The 23,248-nt window shown below is 53.0% G+C and overlaps 2 protein-coding genes across 5 annotated transcripts; one reads left to right on the top strand and one right to left on the bottom strand.

The window, feature by feature from the left end:
* Window positions 1-277: 277 nt before the first annotated feature.
* On the bottom strand, window positions 278-14,596 carry ALDH16A1 (aldehyde dehydrogenase 16 family member A1). The gene is made up of 17 exons (XM_043899809.1): window positions 14,465-14,596; window positions 8,968-9,070; window positions 8,420-8,546; window positions 7,257-7,435; window positions 7,094-7,171; window positions 6,784-6,965; window positions 6,545-6,697; window positions 5,605-5,790; window positions 5,327-5,422; window positions 4,991-5,127; window positions 4,720-4,825; window positions 4,510-4,634; window positions 3,990-4,157; window positions 3,512-3,713; window positions 1,941-2,126; window positions 1,480-1,602; window positions 278-915 (listed from the first exon to the last, which is right to left on the bottom strand). Exons 1-17 carry the CDS (start codon window positions 14,552-14,554, stop codon window positions 754-756), a joined length of 2,403 nt encoding a protein of 800 aa, XP_043755744.1. The 5' UTR covers window positions 14,555-14,596; the 3' UTR covers window positions 278-753.
* On the top strand, window positions 14,482-20,971 carry PIH1D1 (PIH1 domain containing 1). 4 transcript variants are annotated; one of them, XM_043899812.1, is made up of 11 exons: window positions 14,485-14,610; window positions 14,978-15,104; window positions 15,968-16,061; window positions 16,436-16,502; window positions 17,423-17,602; window positions 18,762-18,823; window positions 18,917-18,998; window positions 19,599-19,728; window positions 19,957-20,032; window positions 20,577-20,720; window positions 20,849-20,971. In XM_043899812.1, exons 3-11 carry the CDS (start codon window positions 15,972-15,974, stop codon window positions 20,888-20,890), a joined length of 873 nt encoding a protein of 290 aa, XP_043755747.1. In that variant the 5' UTR covers window positions 14,485-14,610; window positions 14,978-15,104; window positions 15,968-15,971; the 3' UTR covers window positions 20,891-20,971. The 4 variants fall into 4 exon arrangements, with proteins under 4 accessions (XP_043755746.1, XP_043755747.1, XP_043755745.1 ...); XM_043899811.1 differs by lacking the exon at window positions 14,978-15,104 and having other exon boundaries at window positions 14,482-14,610; XM_043899810.1 differs by lacking the exon at window positions 14,978-15,104 and having other exon boundaries at window positions 14,553-14,705.
* The last annotated feature ends 2,277 nt before the right edge of the window (window positions 20,972-23,248 follow it).

Genomic DNA, 23,248 nt, shown 5'->3' with positions numbered 1-23,248 from the left:
TAGCCTTTGCTCAGTGCAACTAAAGAAAGCCTGCATGTAGTAACTGAAGACCCAGCACAACCAAAAATAAATACATCATTTAAAAAAATTTAAAAAAAAAACACTGTATGAAAACATAAGAGAATATTTAAAAAAAAAACCGAATTCTCAAAACAGCAGTATGCTGGAGTGGCTCATAGGAGCTGACTGTTAAAAATTCAGGAATTGTCAGTCGGCAGTTTAATCATCTGGAACTTAAGACTGACATAGCAGGAGATTTCACACCATGGAGACTGGCCAAAGTTACTTACCAACGATTTTATTTTATTCCAGAAAGCCACTGTATTTTATTATTTTTATTGGAGTATAATTGCTTTTGTGTGTGTGTTTGCAGTTTATTTTACACCAGCAGGTCACAGCTTTTGAGGCAAGGCATACGCAGGGAAAGCCAGGGAGCAGGAGCCACTGGGTGGAAAAGACGGGAGGAGACAAGAGTCCCTAGAGCCCTGTCCAAAGCTTCTGCGTCTCCTTTATCTGTTTCACAAGCACTGCGTTGTCCAGGAGCCAGCCCACAGGGCTGCTGAGTCTCTGAATGAAATGGTCTCAATAGGCCAGAAGTTGCTATTTCCTCCCATCCTCCCCTCAGAAGCACAGCCAAGATTGGTCAGGGTTTATTGGAGGGTACCGGAACCATACTAAGGCAAGTTCCAGATGTCTGGTGTCAGTTGGGGTCCATGTCTTCTCTGTCCGACATGGAGTGGGAGTGCTGGGCAATCAGTCCCCCATGGGCAGCCACAGGGCCTTGGTCCGTGCTGCCCGCAGCCCCAGCTCCGGGCCTGCCCCCTCAGCCTCCTGATCCCAGGCCCGTGGGCAGCCTCGGTTCACCCACACCGGCTTGAGGTTTCCTGCTGAGGCCCACTCCACAAACTGGGAGCCCTGGTGTGGGGAGAGGCAGAGAGGCATGGTCAGCATATCTACTGGCTTGATTGCAAGCACATGCTTCCTTGGCAACAAGGGCTATTACTGAAGACAGGCTTGACCCTTGACCTAGGCTCTGTGGCTAAAAGGTTCAGCTCCCTGCAAGAAAACCTTCCAGATGCTGAGAGAAACAAGGTTGACCTTTATGGCTGTGGAACTTTCTCTCCTCAACAGCCCACACTCAAAGGAATGGGGCCAGTGGTAACTGTTGACGAGAAGTTTCCATCTGTTACCATCAGGAAACCAAGAGGGTGGACTGTAGGCTTCTGACTCAGTTGCTAGGGTGTGGTCCTTAGCAATGGGTTGTCCCAGTGGGTTGGGCTGGGCATCAGGCCCTTGTTGCTAAGGAGATTCTCTTCCATAGCAACAGGGGCTCTAAAGGGGCAGGACCTCAGAACCTAGTTGCCAAGAAGTTTCTCCCCTTTAGCAATGGGAGTTCTAAGGGGGTGCAGCCAGGATCCCAGAAAAGGAGGAGTTTATTGGTGAAGTTTAAGACACTGGAGATGGAAAAGCAAAAAGTACCTGGGCAGATCCGAAATACCACAGGGCCTGGATGTCCTGGTGCAAGGCAAGGCAGCGGGTCAGGTGGTCCCGGTCTCCTGTCACCACATTCACCAGGCCTGCTGGCAATAAGGTGGCCATCTCCTAGAGGATGGGAGAATGGGTCATCCAGGGTTGGGAGGAAGGGAGTCAGAGACACTCAGGGCAGTTGGGAGGGTGAGGAGTGAGCATCTAGGGAGTGGCCATAGCGGGTCCTGGCAGGAATGGGACTGGGGTCATGACTGATAAAGGCTCACAGTCTGGAGAGAACCATCACTGGGACTACAAGATCTGAAGGCTCAGGTACCAGGATGTGGGTTACCATGGTTACCAAGGGGGGGATGGGGTGATAGCTGAGCTTCTGCAAGCCATGGGGCATCTTTCATCCCATCTGCTGCTCCCCAGGCTGCTGGGAGCAGCGGTAGGCAGGCGGGCAACTGTACCTGGCAGACCTCCAAGGCAGGGATGGGACAGGCCCCGCTGGGCACCAAGACCACAGTGTTGCCGTGGGCCAGGGCGGGGGCCAGTAGGGACACGAAGGCCAGCAGGGGCCACTCATCTGGGCACACAATCGCTAGCACACCCAGCGGCTCCCGCAGCCGAAGCACAGGGCCTCTCAGCTCTGCGACCTGCAGGGACAGGAAGGAGGTCAAGGGCAGAGCAGGGGAGCCTGACTACCCTCCTCCAACCTTCTCTATCACCTGCCCTTTTTCTTCTCTCATCCCTGGTTCGTGTCTCCATAACAACTCCAATCATAATAATGTAGACACCTCAGCTGTGTGACCTTGGGTGAATTACTTAACCTCTCTGCGCCTCAGTCACTCACCTTTAAAGTGAGTATAATAATAGTGCCTACCTCAGAGATTTGCTGTTAGGAAAGAAAGAGTTAACGTCTACAGATCTCAAAACCTGGCCTGTGGGCTTGTGCGCATGTGCGTGTGTAAGTGTAAGGTTTTCCTGACTATGTTAATAATTGACTATCACTAAACTGCACACACTTTATTTTTTTGGCTCCGCCACCTTGAGGCCTGTGGGATCTTAGTTCCCCAACCAGGGATCAAACCCGCATCCTCTGCACTGGAAGCAGGAAGCCTTAACTGCTGGACTGCCAGGGAATTCACCTAAACTGCACATACTTTAAAGAGTACAATTTGATGAGTTCTGATATATGTATACACCCACGAAACCAACAACCACAATCAAGATAATGAACTCCACCCCCCCAAATTTACTTGTACCCCTGGATAATCCTTCCTTCCTGCCTCTACTTGAACCCTCTGTCTCTGTCCTCAGACAACCAGTGATCTGCTTTCTCTCTATAAATTAGTCTGTGTTTTCCAGAATTTTCTAGATATAGAATCATACAGCCCGTACTCTTTTATCTAGCTTCTTTCATTCAGCATAACCGTTTTAAGCTTCACGCATGCTGTAACTTGTTCCTTCCTGAGTGTGAGTAGGACCCCATTATATGTATGCCTTTAAAAAAAATTTTTTTTTAATCTTTTAATTGCATCACATGACATGTGGGATCTTAGTTCCCTGAAAGGGATCAAACATGCACCTCCTGCGTTGGAAACCCAGGGTCTTCACCACTGGGCCACTAGGGAAGTCCCTGTGGTTATGGATGGACCATAATTTGTTTATCTATTAACCTACTGGGGACATTTGGATTCCTCTTTTGGTTTACTATGAATAATGCTGCTATACACATTTGTGCATAAGTCTTTGTATGTGTTCATACAAACTGAACTGATACATGTGTTCAGTTCATTTTTCTTGGGATAAAACCTAGAAATTGCATTTATTTAGATAAATACCTAGGAATCATGTTTAAAGGGTATTTAATTTTTTAAGGAAGTGCCAAACTATTTCCCAAAGGAATTGTTCCATGGATGGTCCCACCAACAGCCTCCAGAGAGCCACTGGACCCCCCAGTCTGGCTCCTTCCGGACTCCTTGCTCTGACCCCACTCCAGACTGCCTGCTCTGTCTGCCGGCCCACGGACCCCTCTCACCTGCAGGGCGCAGCCTTGGACCTGGACCCGGGCCCCCCAGGCCCGAAGCCGCTTCACACTCAGCTCCACCTCCGCCTTGGCGACCTTGAGCTCCACGCCGTCCCTCTCCAGCCTCAAGACCAGGCTGGGCTCTCGGCGTTGCAGCGCAGCCGCCAGGGCCCACAGCAGGGCTGCTCTGGCCGCTGGGGACTGGCTCATCCAGCTGTGGGCGGACGCAACCGTGCACACTGGGGATTGGCTTCCTCATCCTGGCTCTTCCCGGTGCCCCACCTCTGTTCACAGCCCCTCGCCCGGGGGTCCAGGCCCCACTGCTCGTCTGCCCAGGGAGGAGAGTGAGGGGCTGGAAACACATCCTGTCAGCTCTGAGAGCTCAGATTCCGCAGCGTGGAGTCCAGCCCTGGGGTTTCAGATTCCGTCCTCTAATACCCCATGACCCCTGGGCTATCTCATGTGATGCACCCCGCCACCCCCAACTTACCCGGGGGCGGCCTGGTGAGCTGCCTCCACGGCACCGCGGATATCCTTGGCTCCGCCCTCAGCCACGTAACCATGGAGACTGCCCTGTGAATCCCGGATGGGCCTGGAACTCCTGGCTCCAGGAGCCTGGAAACGGCCCCCAACAAAGAGCCCATACGGGGGCGCTGGGCTGCAGGAGGATGAGGGGTGGGGATGGGTCTGGGCTGTCCCTGCCCAGAACCCACCCTCACCCCTCCCTGGAAGGACCATTCCGGCTCCCACGAGCCTCTGTGGGACCCACACTCCTGGCCCTGTGAATCTCTGGGGGAGCACAGAGCTTCATTGAGTGGAACTGAGACTCTTGTCAGGCTTGGGAGGTGGGGGTGAGGCCGTTAAGACTCAGAACGCAATTCTCAGGGGGACGGGGGACGCAGGGACCCCAGCTCCATGGCCCCAAAGACCCTCCCTTCAGTCCCGGAGGATCCCCTCTTCCCCTCCACCCTCCAGGGATTCTGGGAGTTGTAGTCCCTACACTAGCTCACCCTGTTTCAGGTCCAGCTGGTAGGGTTGAGGGGAGAGCAAGGCCAAAGGTATCATAGTTGAGAGTCTTGGACAGGTAGGGAATCCAGGCAGGGGTCCCCGAAGGGCGCAGATACTCATACAGACCCTGGGAGAGGGGCAGTGTCAAGAGGATGTGAGATGGGCACAAGCTGGATGAAGGGGTGGTACCATGCGGGGAGGGGAATACTCACATCTTGCCCCCCGTGCCAGGAGGACCCGCTCTCCTTGCAACCACCTGTGGGCACTGCAGGGTCCCTGAGGCCATGGGCATTGATCCAGACCGTGCCCACCTGGAGCCTGTGGGGGAGCAAGGGACATCAGAGAGAAATGCAGAAAGTTGGGGGGGGGGTGAGTCAGAGAGGCGAGGATGGGGGGAGAGACCCACAGAGTGGGGGAGATGCGGAGACGGGAGCTGGGGCCTCCCAGCAGGCCCCCTGTGTGCCCCAGCGGGCATCCACTGACCCATAGGCCAGCTCCAGGGCCTGTCCCAGTCTCTCACTCCACACGCTGGCACTCCCTCCGCGGGGCGTCCCGTTGGCCACGGCCAGGGCCTCCTTGGCTGTGCGGAATGGGGAGGCCACCACCAGAGGCCATGGCACCTGGAGGGGGTGACAGGGGCTCAGAGGGCCTGGCTGGTCCCTCCCTCCAACACCCCATGACACCCTAGGGGTCCGCAGCTAGCAGCCCCAGACCCAGTCCAAACGGCCGCCCCGGGGACCTCTGTGTGCGGCTGCTGCTGCCCATGCCCAGCCAAGGATGGGTGGAAGGAGTAGGGTCTCTGGGACCCAAAGGGCTCACCTCTGCCTGGGAACACGGGGAGGCTGGAGGCAGATCAGAGACCAAAGTTGGGGGGAAGAATGGGCTGTCTGAGGGCACACTGCCAGCCTGGAAGACCTGGGAGAAAGAGGACAAGACCTGCGAGTCCGCTCCGGTCCTTCCTCCCCAAGGGACCAGGAGTCAGGCCCCCGGCCCCTCCTCCCTCAGACCCGGGGTCAGCCCCTGGCCCCTCCTCCCTCAGACCCGGGAGTGAGATCTCAGGCCCCTTCAAAGTACTCCACAGTCTGTACCCGGCTCACCTGTGCGCCTTGGCTCTGGGCCTCGCGCACGTAGCGCTGAGCCAGGTCATGGGCGGCAGCCCCCCGAGCACCCATGTCCACGGCCCCGTCTAGCCCGCGGCCGCAGCGAAGCCGCCCCATCCTCTCCTGGAGCCGCCTCATCGTCTCATCCCACACAGCCTCCTGGATGAGGAGCCTGAGGCCCCCCTGTCAGGAAAAGGGAGGGGTCAGAGTGGACAAACTCAGGGCCCACGCGGATGGGTCACACACCCACAGAGGCCCAAGATGGGGGGCCATACATGTAAAGGTCAGAGGAGGGTCTGGGCGAAGAGGCTGAGGACCCTGGAGACTCCCTGAGGCTCCAAACCCCAGGCGGGATGTGGAGTTACAGAAAGCTGGTGACGCAGAGTGAACGGAGAGGTTAGAAATCTAGGACGTGGACACTTAGAAAAAGGAAGAGTCCGAGTGAACAATAGGGGCTTCCCAGGTAGCTCAGTGGTAAAGAGCCTGTCTACCAGTGCAGGAGACACAAGAGACATGGGTTCGATTCCTGGGTTGGGAAGATTCCCTTGAGGAAGAAATGGCAACCTACTCCAGTATTCTTGCCTGGGAAATCTCATAGACCGTAGAGCCTGAAATCTCATGGACAGTAGAGCCTGGGAAGTCTCATGGACAGTAGAGCCACAGTCCACGGTGTTGCAAAGATTTGGACATGAGTGCTTAAAGTAACAGTGAAGGATAGACCCAGAGCCCCCTCATCTGCAGAACCGGGAGCGGCGGGAAGGTGGAGACTCAGAAACTTGAAGGACGGATGTCCGGCACATGTGATGGTGTAAAGATAAAAGAGTTTGGAGACACAAAGAACTGAAAATTAAAATGAAAGAAGACAGGAGGCCCCAAGCTCCGGTGACGGACATGCCCAGCCCCCAGGATGGGGGCCCCACAGGCACAGGAGTCTCACCGGGCCGCGGTCAGACCAGGCTGCATCCACGATGCCCTCCACGGCCGAGTCCACATCCGCTACCTCCGTCAGGAGCAGCAGCGACTCAGCCCCCAGTGCCAGGCCCAGCTGGGGACCCCAGCCTGCCAGGGTCCGCCGTAGGGCGCGTCCTTCCTGGGGGAGTCACACGGTGTTCAGCAGGGGGCGGAGCATGCTGGCCCCGCCCCAGCCGTGGCCCCGCCCCCCCGACTTCAAGATACCTCGATGGCTCCGCAGAAGGCCACCTTCTGGACTCCAGGCTGGGCAGCCAGGACAGGCCCCAGGGAGGCAGGGCCGCTGATCACATTGAGGATTCCTGGGAATGGGCCTAGCTCCCCTGCCAGCTGGGCCAGGAGGAGGGGCGTCGGGGAGGCTGGGGGCACCAGGACCACCACAGTGCAGCCTGGGGGAAGTGGCAGCTCAAGACCCAGGAGTCCAGACCCCCAGGCCCCTCCTCCCCAAACCCAGGGGTCCGGAATCCCTGCCCCTCCTCCCTCAGACCCAGGGGTCCCGCCCCCGCCGACCACTTACCCACAGCCAGTGCAGGGCAAATCCTCCACATCATGTCGAGGAAGGGGAAGGTGGGGGGCAGGATGAGACCAATCACTCCTGCAGGAAGAAAGGAGACTGGGCGCAGGCCCCGGGGGGAGGGCGAGGGGAGTGGGGGCAAGGGGCTGGGACTCCGGCGGCTCACCCATGGGCTCCCAGCCTGCCAGCGCCTCCTCCTGGGTGTGCGCCTGGACCGCGTGGTACTGCAGCAGCTGCTGGGCCAGGGGCACATCCCTGTCTCGAACTTCTCGAACGGCCCGTCCAGTAACCAGGGACTCCAGGGTCCACAGCAGCCGCTGGTGCTTCTGGATCGCCTTGGCCAGCCTGTGGAGCATGCAGCAGGGGATGCCCATTTCCCACCGCACCTTGGCCAGGTAGAGTCCCAGAACACAGCCTGTGTCCCTGAACTACAGTTCCCAGGAGCCCTTGGGGGTATTCCCACACGATTTACCAGGGGTGGAGGGCACCAAAGCTTGATGAGAAATGTAGTCTGGGGAATACTCAAACCCTCAGGTTGCTGTGTAAAGATCTTGGCCACCTCCCTCAAAGGTGCCAGGGAATGAAAACTTAACCTCTAATCTCAATTGTTCTTTGGGAAATGGCATCTTTGTCTCTAACTTCCCCAAGAGTGTTTTGGGGTGGGACTTCTCTGGTGGTCCAGTGGTTAAGGCTCCGTGCTCCCAGTGCAGGGGGCCCAGATTCAATCCCTGGTTAGCGAACCATGTCCCATATGCTGCAACTAAGAGTTTGCATGCCACAACTAAAGATCCTGCATGCTCTGGTGGCTCTGTGGTGAAGAATCAGTTTGCAATGCAGGAGCTGCAGGAGACGTGGGTTCAATCCCTGGGTGGGGAAGATCCCCTGGAGGAGCGCATGGCAACCCACTCCAGTATTCCTGCCTGGGAGAGTCCCATGGACAGAGGAGCCTGGCAGGCAACAGTCCATAGGGTCACAAAGAGTTGGACACGACCGAAGCGACTTAGCACACACTCATCATGCCTCAACTAAGACCCGACACGGCCAAATATATAAATATTTAAAAAAACCAAAAAAAAACGGTTTCGGGGGCTTCACCAGTCCCAAGAAGCTGTTGAGAAATGGTTCCCTGAAGAGTCCCAAGGATATTTGGAGAATCAGGCTTTGTCATTACAAATCCCAGCAAACAGTGGGAAACGGATGTTTCAACTGCTCAAAGGCAAGCTGGGAACACGAGCCTGAGCTGCCAATGAATTCAGTGTGATGTTGGGAAAGAATCTTTGTTCTCAAATCCGTCTCCATCCCCTGGGGTCCACACCTCGAGTGCATCACCTGGTCAGATGTTGGGCCCGAAACGCTCCGGGTTGCATGCTCCAGTTCTCCAAAGAGGCTCTGGCAGCCTCCACAGCTGCGGCCACATCCTCGCTCTGTGCCTGCAGGCAACTGGCCAAGTTCTCTCCTGGGGAAATGAATGGGGGGACCCATTTGGAAGGTGGGTGGAGCCTTTGTCAGAACTGGAGGGGGCTGACATTTCTGGTGCCCAGGAGTACCCCAAGGCAGTAAAGCTGGTCCCCTGCCCCACTCTGGGTCTCAGTTTTATCATCTGACAAATGGGGATAAATCTATATAGGTCTTTGCTCTGACTGCCGCCCACAGGCAAGGATGGGATTTTATGAGACAGCAATTTCAAAAGTGTCCACAGGGACTTAGGACCATAGCTAGGAGGACTGTTATCAAAAGGAGCCAGAAATCTCAGCCTTCTTCTCCCACCAGCTGCTCCCTGCCCTCAGGGCCGTGAGCAAAGGGACTGGTGTGTTGTTGGTGGGGACGCTTGGGGCCACAGATGCCTCTCCCTCCCAGGTCTGGGGGACATCATGTACCTGTGATGGGATCCTGGCAAGGTACTGAACTCCTGTGTTCTGGTTTTAACCACTGTCCATTAACATAGTGACCCAAGTGCCGGTCCTGAGTGTCCAACCAAGCCTGGGGGAGGTGGAGACAGTTAGGAAAGAGGTCTGAGAGGTGGCTGGGGGAGCTGGACCCCTACCCAGAGTCCTCTGGGAGGGGAATATCGGTCCCTTTTGCCTCATCAGTTATTTTCCTGTGTAGGGAGAAAATACACATAAATACACGTGTGTGATAAATCACTCAGTCTTTGCGACCCCATGGACCATAGCCTGCCAGGCTCCTCCGTCCATGGGATTCCCTAGGCAAGAATACTGGAATGGGTCGCCGTGACCTTCTCCAGGGGATCCTCCCAAGCCAGGGATTGAACCTGCGTCTTTTACATCTCCTGCATTGGCAGGCAGGTTCCTTACCACTTTAAAACATTAAATTTACCATTTTTAAATTCTGTTTTTTAATTTTTTTAAAAATTCTGTTTTTTAAGTTGATATGTTGTATTTTCATTTTTATTCAGCTAAAGAATTTTTTTTTTTGGATATGATATTCCATTGTCTGGAGTGATGACATTTGGTTTATCTATTCATCAGTTGATGGCCATTTGGGTTATTTTCTGCCTTTTGGCTATTGTGAATAGTACGGCTGTGAACATTCATGTACAAATCTCTGTTTGAATACCTGTCTACTTCTTTTGGGTACATGTACCCCAGAGCTGCTGGATCATATAGCAATGCTCAGAGTAACTTACGCAGGGAACACCAAACTGTTTACCACAGCAACCATTTTACATTTCCTACTAGCAGTGTATGAAGGATGTCCTATTGACTTTTACACATGGAGAATGTGAACAAAGGATTAATAAAACTTTTTCTTCTCCATGGAGAAATGACCTTCTTGAATAGAAATGACCCTGATGGTCCAGTGGTTAAGCATCTGCATTTCTAATGCGGGTCTGTTCCCTGATCAGGGAACTAAGATCCTGATGCAGCTAAAAAGAAAAAAAAAAAAAAAGAAATGATTTCCCTGGAAATCTGATAAAATTAGTTATATTTCTAGACAACACTGACCCTTGACTGATCCACTATACCTGGACTGGGAAAACTGGGAATAGACCATAAATATCCAGTGGGAGACATCACTTTGCCAACAAAAGTCCGTATAGTCAAAGCTATACAGAAGTCAAAGTCAAAGCTTTCCAGTAGTCATGTGTGGATGAGAGAGATGGACCATAAAGAAGGCTGGGTGCTGAAGAATTGATGCTTTCTAACTGTGCTGCTGGGGAAGACTCTTGAGAGTCGCTTGGACAGCAAGAAGATCAAACCAGTCATTCCTAAAGGAAAGCAACCCAGAAGAATTGGTGCTGAAGCTACAATACTTTGGCCACCTGATATGAAAAGCTGACTCACTGGAAAAGACCCTGACACCGGAAAAGACTGAAGGCAACAGAAGAAGGGGGCAGCAGAGGATGAGATGATTAGATAGTATCACCAACTCAATGGACATGAATTTGAGCAAACTCCGGGAGAGAGTGGAGAACAGAGGGGCCTGGCGTGCTGCAGTCCATGGGGTCACAAAGAGTCAGACACAACTTAGCAACAGGACAACAAGGACAACAACAACAACCCAGTGGCAAGTCAGAGCCCTGAGAGTTCCTTTCATGCTCTGCATTCTTATGATGGACATGTCCCTTGCCTGGACCCTGGAAGCAATGTCCACGGCCGTACCACTGGTACGGGGTCTCTTTGGGAGGTGGGACTTTTAAGCCAGGTGGCTTCCACATCTCCCTGGAAGATGGGGATGATCACAGTCCCTCCCTATGTCACAGGTCAGTGGTGAGAATTAAATGGTTCACTATGTATCATATGCTCAGAAGGACACTTACTTAAGACTTTCTATTAATTTTACTGCATTTCACCCTCTCTGTCTGCTTCCTGTTTCTTTGTCTCCCTGGTCCTGTCTTCCCTAAATCCTTGCTAAATCTAAGATATCCTTCCTACTTTTTTCTTTCTGTAGACTGTTTTCTCTTTGCATCCCCAATGCCTCAGCCTCCTGATTTTTCTCTTACTCTGCCAGGTAGGCCTTCTCATTTTTTTTTTTTCTTTTTTAGAATTAGTAAGATTTTTAAAAAAAATTCTTTATTTACTTGGCTGCACTCAGCCAAGTAAATAAATAAATAAATAAATAAAATTTATTTACTTGGGTCTCAGTTGTGGCATGTGGGATCTTTGATCTTTATTGTGGCATGCAGGATCTTTAGTTGTAGCATATGGGATCTAGTTCCCTGACCAAGGATTGAACCAAGCCCCCTGCACTGGGAGCACGGAGTCTTAGCCACTGGACCACCAGGAAAGTCCTCGTTTTCCTCTTTAAAAAACAAAGATAGTAAAAAAATAAATAAATAAAAATAAAAAAGAAAGAAAATTTTATTATTCTTATTTATTTTTGGTCATCCCATGCAGCATGCCAGGCTTAGTTCCCTGACCAGGGATTGCACCCGCAGCCCCTTTGGTGGAAACGCAAAGTCTTAACCATGGGACCACCAAATATGCCCTCATTTCTCTTTAAAGTTAAACAATTTTTTTTTTTAATTTTATTTATTTTTTTTTAAAGTTAAACAATTTTTAAGTAAAGTAAAAATTCAGAAGTTCCAAATTCAAAGGCCCCCATGGAAAGTCACATTTTGGAAAAAGTTGGGGATGTATGAACATGAGTTGGACACTAGACAACATTAAAGAATGACTGTTCATGTTGCTAATGTGAAAATGGCCCGGTGGTTATGTTGCAAAATGAGTCCTTATCTGTTAGAAATGAAGATTCAAATATTTATGAGAAGTTAACAGGCCATTGGGTTTTAAATCACCCCAGGAAAAAAAGAGAAAACAAAGAAATACAACACTGGATGAAATGTTGATGACTGTTGACATTGAGTGATGGGTGAATTAGAGTTCATAATTTAAGTACTCTGTGAAAGTTTGCAAAATTTCCCCCCCAAATAAAAACAAAACCTGGAAAGAATGTTCCACAGGGTCCTGGCAGGCTATGCTGGGGTGAGAAGAGGCCACTGGTAGAGACTAAGAACTCAGGACTTGTCTAAAAAGACAGTTAGCTATTGGATCCAGATGATATTTGTCAGGGAATGTGAGCCAAAGGTTGCCAAACTTTGGAATTTTATTTTCAAGAGAAGCTGGAATCCCGGATGTTTACTTGAAATTAGTTGTCCACTAACGCACATTTTTAAAAATAAAGTTCAGGCCAAAGAAAACATGTTAGCTGGTTGAATCTGGTCCACAGATTGTAAGGTTGAACTGCAGGGCGGCAGGGGGGTGGTGGTAAGAGTTGTGGGGGCCCATGGGCTCTGGAATCCAGGGTTCAGGTTCAAATCTCAGTCTGACATTTTTTTAAGCTGTGTTGACCATCAGCCAATTACTTACCTCTTTAAGCCTCTGTGTGCTGTCACTAAATGACAATAATCCCCTTTCACAACTGTTTTGGGGATTAAATGATATCATGCTGAACACAGGGGTTTCCCTGGTGGCTCAGTTGGTAAAGAATCGGCCTGCAATGTGGGAGACCTGGGTTCGATCCCTGGGTTGGGAAGACCCCCTAGAGAAGGCATGGCAACCCACTCCAGTATTCTTGCCTGGAGAATCCCATGGACAGAGGAGCTTGGTGGGCTGCAGTCCATGGGGTCGCCGAGTCGAACACAACTGAGTGACTAAGCACTTGCTAAGCACAGAGGCTGGCACACAGAAAGCACCCAACAAATATAAGTCATTTATTGAGTATTATGCCATTATTGCTATTTCAGGATAGTCCATCTTTAACCAACCTCCAGGTGTGGGAATTCTCTGTTCCATCCCAGATCCACTTATCTAAGTCTACACTGTGTGCGTGCTCAGTCACTTCAGTCGTGTCCAACTCTTTGCAACTCTATGCACTGTAGCCCAGACTCCTCTGTCCATGGGATTTTCCAGGCAAGAATACTGGAGTGTGTTGCCATTTCCTCCTCCAGAAATCTTCCTGATCCAGGGATCAAACCCACATCTGCACTGCACGCAGATTCTTGACCGCTGAGCCACGGGGGAAGCCCTACACTACATTTCTAAATAATCTTATCATTCCCACTGTTCAATTCTCTTTCTTCTGTGAGCTCCCTGTCTCCAGACCTGAGGCCCAGGCACAGGCAGTATCTGACTCCTGCACATGACCCAAGGCTGTCCCCAGGTCCCTCTCATCATAGCCATGTGATAACTAAGCCCAACCTTCCTGCAACCCTACTCCTCCTGGGTGAGGTGGGAGGACAAGGACAGGGCCAGACACGAGCTACTGTCCTTGCCCTCTCAGTATCTCAAACCCTGTTCCTCCTGCATCTCTGCCTCATCCCCTCCTCCCCATCTCTACAGCCCACACCAGGCTCTGGTCTTATCTTCTTTCACGCATGTGAACCACTGTTCTAAACCTCTTCCTCTTTCCCTCCAGAGAAGCCCAAGCTTCTCACACGTGGGTGCCAGAGGGCCCTGTGAGATCAGGATGGCTCCATGGGGGATTCTAAGGGACCTGTATAGAAAATTCGAGGCACTCAACTTATACAGAAGGGATAGGCTACCCACTCCAGTATTCTTGGGCTTCTGTTGTGGCTCAGCTGGTAAAGAATCAGCCTGCAATGCAGGAGAGAGACCTGGGTTCGATCCCTGCGCTGGGAAGAATCCCCTGGAGAAGGGAAAGGCTACCCACTCCAGTATTCTGGCCTGGAGAATTTCATGGGCTGTACAATCCATGGGGTCGCAGAGTCGGACATGACTGAGCGACTTTCACTACTTATACAGGGAACCCCAAGAGCGTTCTGGGGGACTCTGAGGGATCGCTGGAGCCCCACGAGATAATTCTGCGGGGTCGAAGGTAATTATAGGAAGTTCTGATACATCCTGGGGTTCTGAGAGTTCCTGAGACTATAGGAACTTCACAAGTATTGAAGTGATGCCTGAGGAATCCCGGGGGCTCCTTGGAGGTCTCCAGATGGTCAAAGGAGACCTCCTCCTGGAATTCTAGGACCCCGGGAGCCATAGGATGTTCTGAGGAATCACGGGAAATGGACGCAGGTTCTGAGGGCCCTCAGAAGAATTCTGAGCCCCACAGGAATTCTGAGTCCGCGGGGATCACAGGAGGTTCTGAGGAGACGCTGAAGAACCACAGGACCCACTGGACAGATTCTGAAGAGTTGGGGAAGCGGTACACTGAGTCTTGGAGCGTGGAACCGCACAGACACTAAGACTCGCGAGAACAGACTAAAGGGCAAAGAGACAGCAACCGTAAAGGGCCAAGGGAACGCCCTCCAGCCTAGATCCTAAGGAGCAGCGGGAGCCGAGAGGGCGGAGCTGCTGAGCTGCCGCGGTGGATCACGGGAGTCCGCGCGCAAAACTGGGCCCTGACGGCCGCGAAGGGGTTTAGGCAACGCGGATCCAGGCAAGACCTCACCAGTGCGCATGCGTGGCTCTCCGGCGCCGGTCCGTATTCCAGCGTCGTGAAGATCTCGCAGGCGCGCGATGCTGTGCGTGTAGCAGCCATCACTCTCAGACCGTTTTCCACGGACTGCGGGGCTCTCTGCCCGAAGGAACCTGGAGGTCCGAAGGGCAGCACCGCCCCCTCTAGCCCAAAGGGCGGAGCTACAGGAGATAGGGCATAACTCCACCTTAGCACCCGGTTACTCCGCTTATAGGTCTGCTCGGGGGAAGTGCAGTTTGGAGCATGCGCAGTCCTCAAAGGCGGGGGAATGAAAATGTGTGTGCTAAGTCGCTTAGTCGTGTCCGACTCTTTGCGATCACATGGACTGTAGCCCGCTAGGCTCCTCTGTCTATGGGATTCTCCTGGCAAGAATACCAGAGTGGGTTGCCATGCCCTCCTCTAGGGGATCTTTCTAACCCAGGGATCGAACCCCTGTCTCCTGCGGCTCCTGCATTGCAGACTGATTTTTTTTTTTTTTTTTTGCAGACTGATTCTTTACCGCTGAGCCAACGGGGAATCCCAGAACGAAAATATGGGTGCCTTCAAATAGTTACGAGGCCTTCAGATTTAGAAGAGTGGCCGAATTGGTGTCTTCCCATCACCCTGATCGAAAGTGTGATTTTACTCCCAAATACCTTTATTTGAGAATCGAATCTACCTCTTGAGGACGAGGTGATTGAGATCAGACAGGAGTCTTTTAGGATGGACACTGAGGTTAAGGGGCTTCCCTGGTGGCTCAGACGGTAAAGAATCCACCTGTAATGCAGGAGACACGTGTTCGATCCCTGGGTCAGGAAGATCCCCTGGAGAAGTGAATAGCAACCCACTCCAGTGTTCTTGCCTGGAGAATTCCATGGACAGAGGAGCCTAGCGGGTTACAGTCCATGGGATCACACAGAGTCGGACACGACTGAGTGACTTTCACTTCACTGAGGTTAAGGCTTTAAAAGTGTGCTAGCTTTGCCCAGTAATCTAGCCAGATGTAGCTGGCGGGAAGGGGCGGAAGTGTGGCTTTTGTGGCGGGCGGGAAGAGGAGGAAGTGTGCCTTTAAACTACACAGGAAGTGTGGCATTTAGTGACTACCAAGATTTAGTTTTGATTGGTTGAGAGAGTTGCGTGACTTCAGACTTAGACTGGATTGGTTTGTGATTAGGAATGCGGTTGCAGGATTGGTGAATGAGCTTTGCGGTAGTAGGAAGTGTGGCCTACCCGAGTTCCTGGTTACGCAGAGACCGGAAGAGTGGCTGTTATTTACATATTTGGCACTTAGTCTAGAGATACTGGCTCCCGAGAGATTTGATTTGACGCAGTATCTGGTCTGAGTGAAATTATAGTCTCAGGCTAGGTTCGCAGATTTTCGTACAGAATTGTGGGTGTCGGGAGTCGGTTGAGGGCCGGGAAGCAGGCCTCAGAGTTCGGTTCCCGCTGAAGGTCCCCCCACGTCGGGGTTGCTGAGGACGCCTAGGTCTGTTGCAGGGCCATGGCCGACTCGAAGCTGCTGGTGCCGGAGCTGAAGGATGCAGAGACGATGGGCGCTGAGACGTCGCGTTTCGAGGAGCTGCTGCTGCAGGTGCAGACTGAATGAACTCCTGGGTCCCAGGGGATTCGGGGGATTTCTTTCTTTTCTTTTTTTTTTTTTTTGGTGTGGTGTGTTTGTGAACGTGTGAGGGCGCGCTCAGAAAGGGGACGACAGTTCCCAGCATGCACTGGGGAGGCAACAGGGCCTATGGGAGTTGTAGTTGTTTAAATTTGCTACTCTTTGGATGAAATAGGAGTAGGATTGGAGTTGTTCCTCAGGTTCCTCAAAGTTGGAAGGGGACATAGTATGTCCTATGCCCTGCCTAGCTCATATAGGTAAACAGTGCTCACTGAACACTTGAGGAACCAACGAGAGGGTTCTGAGAGCACAAATGCCAAGCCTGGAAATTGTTTTTCTTCACACAGGCCTCCAAGGAGCTCCAGCAAGCCCAGACAAGCAGACCAGAATCTACACAGATACAGCCTCAACCTGGTGAGAAAGACAGAAACCCAAGGAGAGAGGGATAGAGTCCCAGAGAGAGGTGGACACAGACTGGAGGGGAGAGGAGGGAGGAAGGAGACACAGTAGCGGAGTATAGAGGCCTTGGAGAGTGAACAGAGACCCAGAGAAAGCAGGGAGGTTACTGAGATCCAAAGAGAGGGGAGGGCTAAATTAGGAGATTGAGATGGACATATATATATATATTATTATATGGTGGCTCAGCCTGTAAAGAATCCGCCTGCAATGCAGGAGACCTGGATTTGATCCCTGGCTTGGGAAGATCCCCTGGAGAAGGGAATGGCAACCCACTCCAGTATTCTTGCCTGGAGAGTTCCATGGACAGAGGAGCCCGGCAGGCTACAGTTCATGGGGTTGCAAAGAGTCAGACATGACTGAGTGACTAACACACACATATATAAAATAGATAACTAGGGGCTTCCCTGGTGGTCCAGTGGTTAAGATTCCAAGCTTCCACTGCAGAGGGCTCAGGTTCAATCCCTAGTTAGGGAACCAAGACCCCACATGCTCCTAAGAGTGGCCAAAAAGTAAAACAAAACAAAACAAAAACAACCTAATAGGACCTACTGTGTAACACAGGGAACTCTACTCAGTACTCTGTAATGACCTGTATGGGAAATGAATCTAAAAAAGAGTGAATATATGTGTATGTAGAACTGAATTACTTTGCTGTGTAGCAGAAAGTAACACAACTATACTCCAATAAAAATTTTAGAAAGAGATAGAGGGAATGGGTGACTTTGGGGCCAGAGATTCAAAGAGAAGGAGAAATCCCAAGGAAGAGACCCAGAAAGTGGAAGACTAATACTCAAGGAGGGGGAACAGATCAAAGAAGGATGGACACTGGGACCCACGCAGAGACAGATGGTCAAGGACAAACCCACTCCCACCAGGTTTTTGCATCAAGACCAACTCAGCTGAAGGGAAGGTTTTCATCAACATCTGTCACTCTCCCTCCATCCCTCCGCCGGCTGACTTGACTGAGGATGAGCTGCTTCAAATGCTGGAGGAAGACCAGGCTGGGTTTCGCATCCCCATGAGTCTGGGAGAGCCACATGCAGAACTGGATGCAAGTCAGTGCCTTGAGAAGACCCAGGAATCTACTCCCCACCCCCACCCCCATGGTCCTTTCTTCCCTAGGACCAAAGATTCCAGGGCCCTGGACCACCCTCCCTTGGAACCTAGAAACTTGTTCTCCCGCACCCCCAACCCCCTATCTGATCCTTTTCCCCAAGGCATATCTCTAACCTCCTGGGTATCCACAACCTCACTGGGCAGTCCTGGTTCTACTCACCTGGCCAGGCTGGCACTTCTCTCTGCCTCACCCCAGGAGAGAGTGGGGCCGGGCAGGTACTCATTTGCTGATCTGACTCTAGTCCTTGGCCAGCTCTCACTCACCCCTGTTTTCTCCTGCACCCTTTTCCCCTGTCTCTATGTCACTGCCTTGTCTAATCTCTTTTCTGTTGAGTTTCTGTCTCTATGTCCTTGTTTTTTCAATTCACATATGTCCCTTGAAGCCTCTTGGGATGATGCCTTGGCCAGTGCCTTGGGGAGTAAGCACTTATCAAAACTCAGAATCTGCCCTTGAGAAACTCTCAGTCTTGAATGAGGGCAGAGGAAGCAGATGCAATTTCAATATGGTGTGATTCTGTGCTGGGTTGGAGGGGGTTCTTCACTCCCACTAAAGGATTAGGGAAGGCTTCCTGGAGGAGGGCACATTGGATACAAGATTGGAAGGAATCAGAGCAGTTCATCAGGCCAAGATAGAGAAGAGGGTTCTAGGCAGAGAGGAGAGAGGGGTCCAGAGGCTGGAGAAATGATTCAGTTGGTCAGTGATCAGTAGTGATGGGAGGAAATTTACAGGGATGAAGTGCCAGAGAACTGAAATTCTCTGCAGCTGGAAGGGGGCTAACCACGCAGGGCCTCCAGCGCCAGGCTAAAGAACTCAGCCTTCCCCCAGTGGCGCTGGGGATCCCTGGGAGGACTGTGAACTGGGGAGGGTCAGGGTGAGCTCTGGGACTTGGTGGGAAAGGGCCAGAAGGGAAAAGACTAGAGACGAGGTGGTGGGTATGAGTCCAGACTGGCAAGTTCGGTATCTTTGACTTCCTAATTGTCTCTGGGTCTGTCTGGGTCTGTGGCTGCTGTCCTTGATTGTGTTTTCCTTGACTGTGTCTGGGCCATGGGGTTCCCACCGAGGGCTGGGGGGTCTCACCCCCTTTCTCTCCCCCGCAGAAGGCCAGGGTTGTACCGCCTACGACGTAGCTGTCAACAGCGACTTCTTCCGGAGGATGCAGGTTGGGGGCGGGGCTGCGGGGGAGGCCTGGGCCGGGGCCTCTCCCTCCACCCCTTCAGCCCTCCCGCATCTCTTCTCTCTCTTTCACCCCTAGAACAGCGATTTCTTGCGAGAGCTCGTGATCACCATCGCCAGGGAGGGCCTTGAGGACAAATATGGCCTGCAGCTGAATCCAGGTGAGGGGGTGGGGTCAGTGCCACCGGGAGGAGCCGAAGTTTAGGCTCCTCGGAGTTTAGGGGGGCAGCTCCTGCGAGACGTGGGACTAGTGTGGGCAGGGATTATACTAGCCTCTGGGCTGTAGGGGGCTTACCCGGTGGCTCAGCGGTTAAGGATCCACCTACACTGCAGGAGACTCAGGAGACACGGGTTCGATCCCGGGCTCAGGGAGATCCCCTGGAGGAGGGCATGACAACCCGCCCCAGTATCCTTACCTGGAAAATGCCGTGGACAGAGGAACCTGGCACATTACAGCCCACGGGGTCGCAGAGAGTTGGCCATGACTGAAGAGACTGAGTTTCGAGGAGAGTTAGAGAGGGAAATGGGCCCAGGATTTCAGATAAGGGGCGGGGTTTGGAGAGCCCGGAAGGGGCGGGGCTAACGCAGGCAGGCTGTCTGAAGTCTAGCGTGGGGGTGTGGTCAGACCCCTGGCCTCCTAGGCAGAGGGCGGAGCCTCTCCCGTGAGGCTCTCCCGGCACAGGACCCTCTTCCCCTGAAGAGAAAGAGCAGAAGGAAACCTGGACCCATGTGCCCTGTGGCGCTGTGCTCCTTCCCCTCAGAGTGGCGCATACTGAAGAACAGACCTTTCCTGGGCTCCATCTCCCAGCAAAATATCCGCTCCCAGCAGCGTCCTCGGATCCAGGAGCTGGGGAACCTGTACACGCCCAACTCCCCGAGACCTGAGGCACGGTAGGCATTCGACGGGACTCCTATCTCCTGTTTCCCAGACATCTTTGTAATATCTGCCTCCATACTTGGGGACGGGGTCCTGGGGCTCTGGGAACACAGAGGGAAGAGAAGCGGAATTTCCCCTGGGAAGGTGTCCTGAGGCCCCAGGGCTGGGAGGGAGGAAGAGAGGCGATAGTCCTGGCCAAGCCCTGGCGGCTCTCCTGAGTTCTGGGTCTTGTTCCTCCCCAGCCCTGAGAAGCCTCACCTGAGCCTTTGGCTGGAGGCCCCTGACCTCCTCTTGGCTGAAATCGACCTCCCCAAACTGGTGAGCACATCCCCGTGATGTCTGGGGTCTTGGGGAGGGAGTGATGGGACAGATTCCAAAGAATGCTGCTAGAACAGTGTGAGCCTGGCTAGTGCTGCCCTGTGAGCCCAGCTGCCTGCTCTGTCCCCTGGGGGCTGCAGGCCCACTTCCGGTGCTGTCCTTACAGTGCTCAGACCTGTATTAATATGTCCCACCTTTTCCCGGGGCATCCCTGGTGGCTCAGATGGTAAAGAGCCTGCCTGCAATGCGGGAGACCCAGGTTAAATCCCGGGGTTGGGAAGATCTGGAGAAGGAAATGGCAAGCCACTCCAGTATTCTTGCCTGGAAAATTCCATGGACTGAGGAGCCTGGCAGGCTACAGTCTATGGTGTCTCAAAGAGTGGGGCACAACTGAGTGACTAACACTTTGAGTTTCACCTTTTTTCTGGGAGATTAGACTCTTTAAATATGGCATCCTAACATGTGAGGCTTCTCTCTCTGGTCATGTTCTGATCATCCTGCCGCTGGGAAGGGAAGGGTGGACTGATTTCTCCTGCACCTCCAGGATGGTGCTCTGGGGCTGTCGCTGGAAGTCGGGGAGAATCGCCTGGTGATGGGGGGCCCCCAGCAGCTGTACCATCTGGATACCTACATCCCTCTGCGGGTCAACTGTGATGAGAGCAAGGCAGCCTTCCATCAGAAGAGAAAGGTACCTGGGGGGCTGGGGTTTGGGGAAGCCAGGAACCCTGGGAGGCCTAGACTCCTGAATCTGAGGGTGGAGGGGGCAGGGGGCTGGACCCCTGGGCTCTGAATCCTCTCTCCGCTTTCTCTCCCCAGCAATTGATGGTGGCGATGCCCCTTCTGTCAGTGACTTCTTGACCGGATGTTTTCCTGTGCTTCTATGTTGAGGGGAGAGGGTGGTGGCTTCTCTAAAACTGAAATAAAAGATGTTTGCCTTTGTCTTGTGTCTGGCTAGGAGTACATGGGAATGGGAGGGACGATGGACATTGGACTGGAGTCCGGTAGAGGTCACTGCCCCAGCTCAGGCCTTGTCCTCTTCCCCGGATGTTCTCCCTGGCCTCCTAACTTCTCGTCTCACTCCTTGTTTGTCCCCATCAAGGTCTCAGAGCTGACCTTGCCCAGCTCCTGTTCATGGCCCCTCCTTGGCTCTCCAGCACCCCTGGGAGAAGGTCCAAGCCCCTCCGCCGAGCACTCAAGACTCTGTGCTATCTGGTCCCCTTCACACTCCATTTTTCTCTTCAGTCACTCAGGCTAACCACGGTGAACCACACTGGTTTTTTGCACCTTTCTGTAGTTCCCCTTGGTAGGATCCTTTTCTCTAGTACACCTACCCAGGTCTACTCCAGTACATCTCATTGTTTGCCCTCACAGGGCTCATCTGACTTTCCACCCACACCTTGTCCCCACCCTCCCAGTTTTCCTTTTTAGTGCGATTTCCCTGGAAAGCCTTTCAATCCTTCAGGTTTTCTCTGATATTCCCTGGTTTCCTCCTCTGGTGGTCCCTGATAGTCAGTGTTACTCTTATTAGCGTGATGTACCCTATAGTGTGACAATGCCTGACCCCCAATTGTTCACTCTCTGAGTCTGTCCAACTGTTTTTGACCCCATGGGCTGCCAGGCTCCTCTGTCCTCCACTATCTCCCGGAGTTTGCTCACATTCATGTCCATTGAGTTGGTGATGCTCTCTAACCATCTCATCCTCTGCTGCCCCCTTCTCATTCTGCCTCAGTCTTTCCCAGCATCAGGGTCTTTTCCAATGAGTTGGATGGTCACAACAAGTGGCTAAAATATTAGAACTTCAGCTTAAGCATTAGTAGGAACTATTTGTTCAGTTAATAGATTGCCAACATCCTCTTCTTCCATAGTGAATCCTAGGAGGATAGATAAATGCAGGAGCCTTGGTGGTAGATGTTGAAAGAACAGCCAGGTGGCCAGTGTGGCTGGAAATGAATGAACTGGGTGGTAAGAAAGCGGAATGGGTTTGGGGATGACGTTCAGTAGGAGCGAATTTGGGCTCCGTGTCCAACGGAGGGCGCAACGCAACTTCAGTCCATTGTCTCAAAGAACTACAACTCCCAGCAGCCCTCTGAGTATGCGGTCATTCAGAAGCAAACGGTGAAGTCCAGCGACCGCTGGGACTTGTAGTTTGCACAGGAACCCTCCGTGGGAGGCTGAAGAACTCATTCCCGGGTCCCGAAAATGTGGGGCTGGGTCCTCTCTGCCTTCCGCGGTCTCCATGGTGATGGTTCCGGCGAAGGCTCGGGATCTGGCAGCGGCGGGCTCCCCTCCCACTCCCTCCTCTTCACCATCTGCTCCACCTTCACACCTGGCTCAGAGCCGCTGCCGCCGCCTCCACACCCAGACCGGGGATTCTGCCGCCGCAGGGTGGCGCGTGCGGAAGGCTCCGCGGGCTTTTCCTCCCCCAGACTCTGGAGTCCGAGCTCCCGGCTCCCTCCTTCCTCGAACCCAGGAGTCCCAGCCCCCAGCCTCTCCTCCCTAAGAATTCGAGGTTTTCTCAAACACAGGCAAAACTGTGACACCCAAAGACCCAGCAAGACAAAGCTAGAGGCGAGAGGCTGCGTCCCGTCCTTGGCGCCCGCCCGCCGCGCTGGCTGCTCCCTTCCACTCCCTCGCGGACCTGTGCCACATCATGAAATTTTAATCCCAAATGCATTTTTGGCCCGACGCAGGGAGGCGATGGGGAAAGGAGCACCTTCCTGGGGGCTGGATCTGGAGGTGGACTCGGCGTCGGGTAAAGGGGCTGGCGGCGAAAGGAGCGGAGCAGGACCTGCCTGCGGGCTGGAGATGGCCGAGGACAGTCGAGGTTCAACCCCAGAGGGGCAGGGCTGGAATTCAGGGGTGCAATAAGAATTCAGAGGGCGGGGACAGATCCCAGGGGGCGGAGACAGATCCCAGAGGGAGGGGATAGAACTCGTGGGCCGGGAAGGTACTCACGGATGTATACCTGGATCGGGTTCCAGAGGGTGTGGGCAAAATTCAAAGCAGGAATAGATCCCAGGGGAGGGGACAGAACTCAGGGGTAAAGAAATATGCTAGGGGACACACTCAAGGGGTGGGGACAGAACTCAGGATGAGAGAACTAAAAGGGCAGGGATAGATCCGAGGCTAGGGAGGGAATAATGACCAGCAACGAGGGTAGGGGGAGTATAACTCTGGAGAGATGAATCCAGAGGGAAGGAAATCGGAAATGAATTG

Source organism: Cervus elaphus, chromosome 4 (genome assembly GCF_910594005.1).
Source record: "Cervus elaphus chromosome 4, mCerEla1.1, whole genome shotgun sequence".
NCBI classification, from domain to species: Eukaryota; Metazoa; Chordata; class Mammalia; order Artiodactyla; family Cervidae; genus Cervus; species Cervus elaphus.
Note: the sequence above shows the minus strand (reverse complement) of the source record. Positions and strands in the feature narration are given on the sequence as shown.

Excerpts from the sequence above, each read along its gene's own strand:
- PIH1D1 (XM_043899811.1), top strand. The coding sequence starts at position 15,972 with ATGGCCGACTCGAAGCTGCTGGTGCCGGAGCTGAAGGATGCAGAGACG. Across the intron at positions 18,999-19,598 it reads TGGCCTGCAGCTGAATCCAG|AGTGGCGCATACTGAAGAAC; the intron begins GTGAGGGGGTGG and ends CCTTCCCCTCAG. Across the intron at positions 20,033-20,576 it reads AAATCGACCTCCCCAAACTG|GATGGTGCTCTGGGGCTGTC; the intron begins GTGAGCACATCC and ends CTGCACCTCCAG.
- ALDH16A1 (XM_043899809.1), bottom strand. The coding sequence starts at position 14,554 with ATGGCTGCTACACGCACAGCATCGCGCGCCTGCGAGATCTTCACGACG. Across the intron at positions 7,172-7,256 it reads GGCAGGCTGGGAGCCCATGG|GAGTGATTGGTCTCATCCTG; the intron begins GTGAGCCGCCGG and ends TTCTTCCTGCAG. Across the intron at positions 6,966-7,093 it reads TTGCCCTGCACTGGCTGTGG|GCTGCACTGTGGTGGTCCTG; the intron begins GTAAGTGGTCGG and ends CACTTCCCCCAG.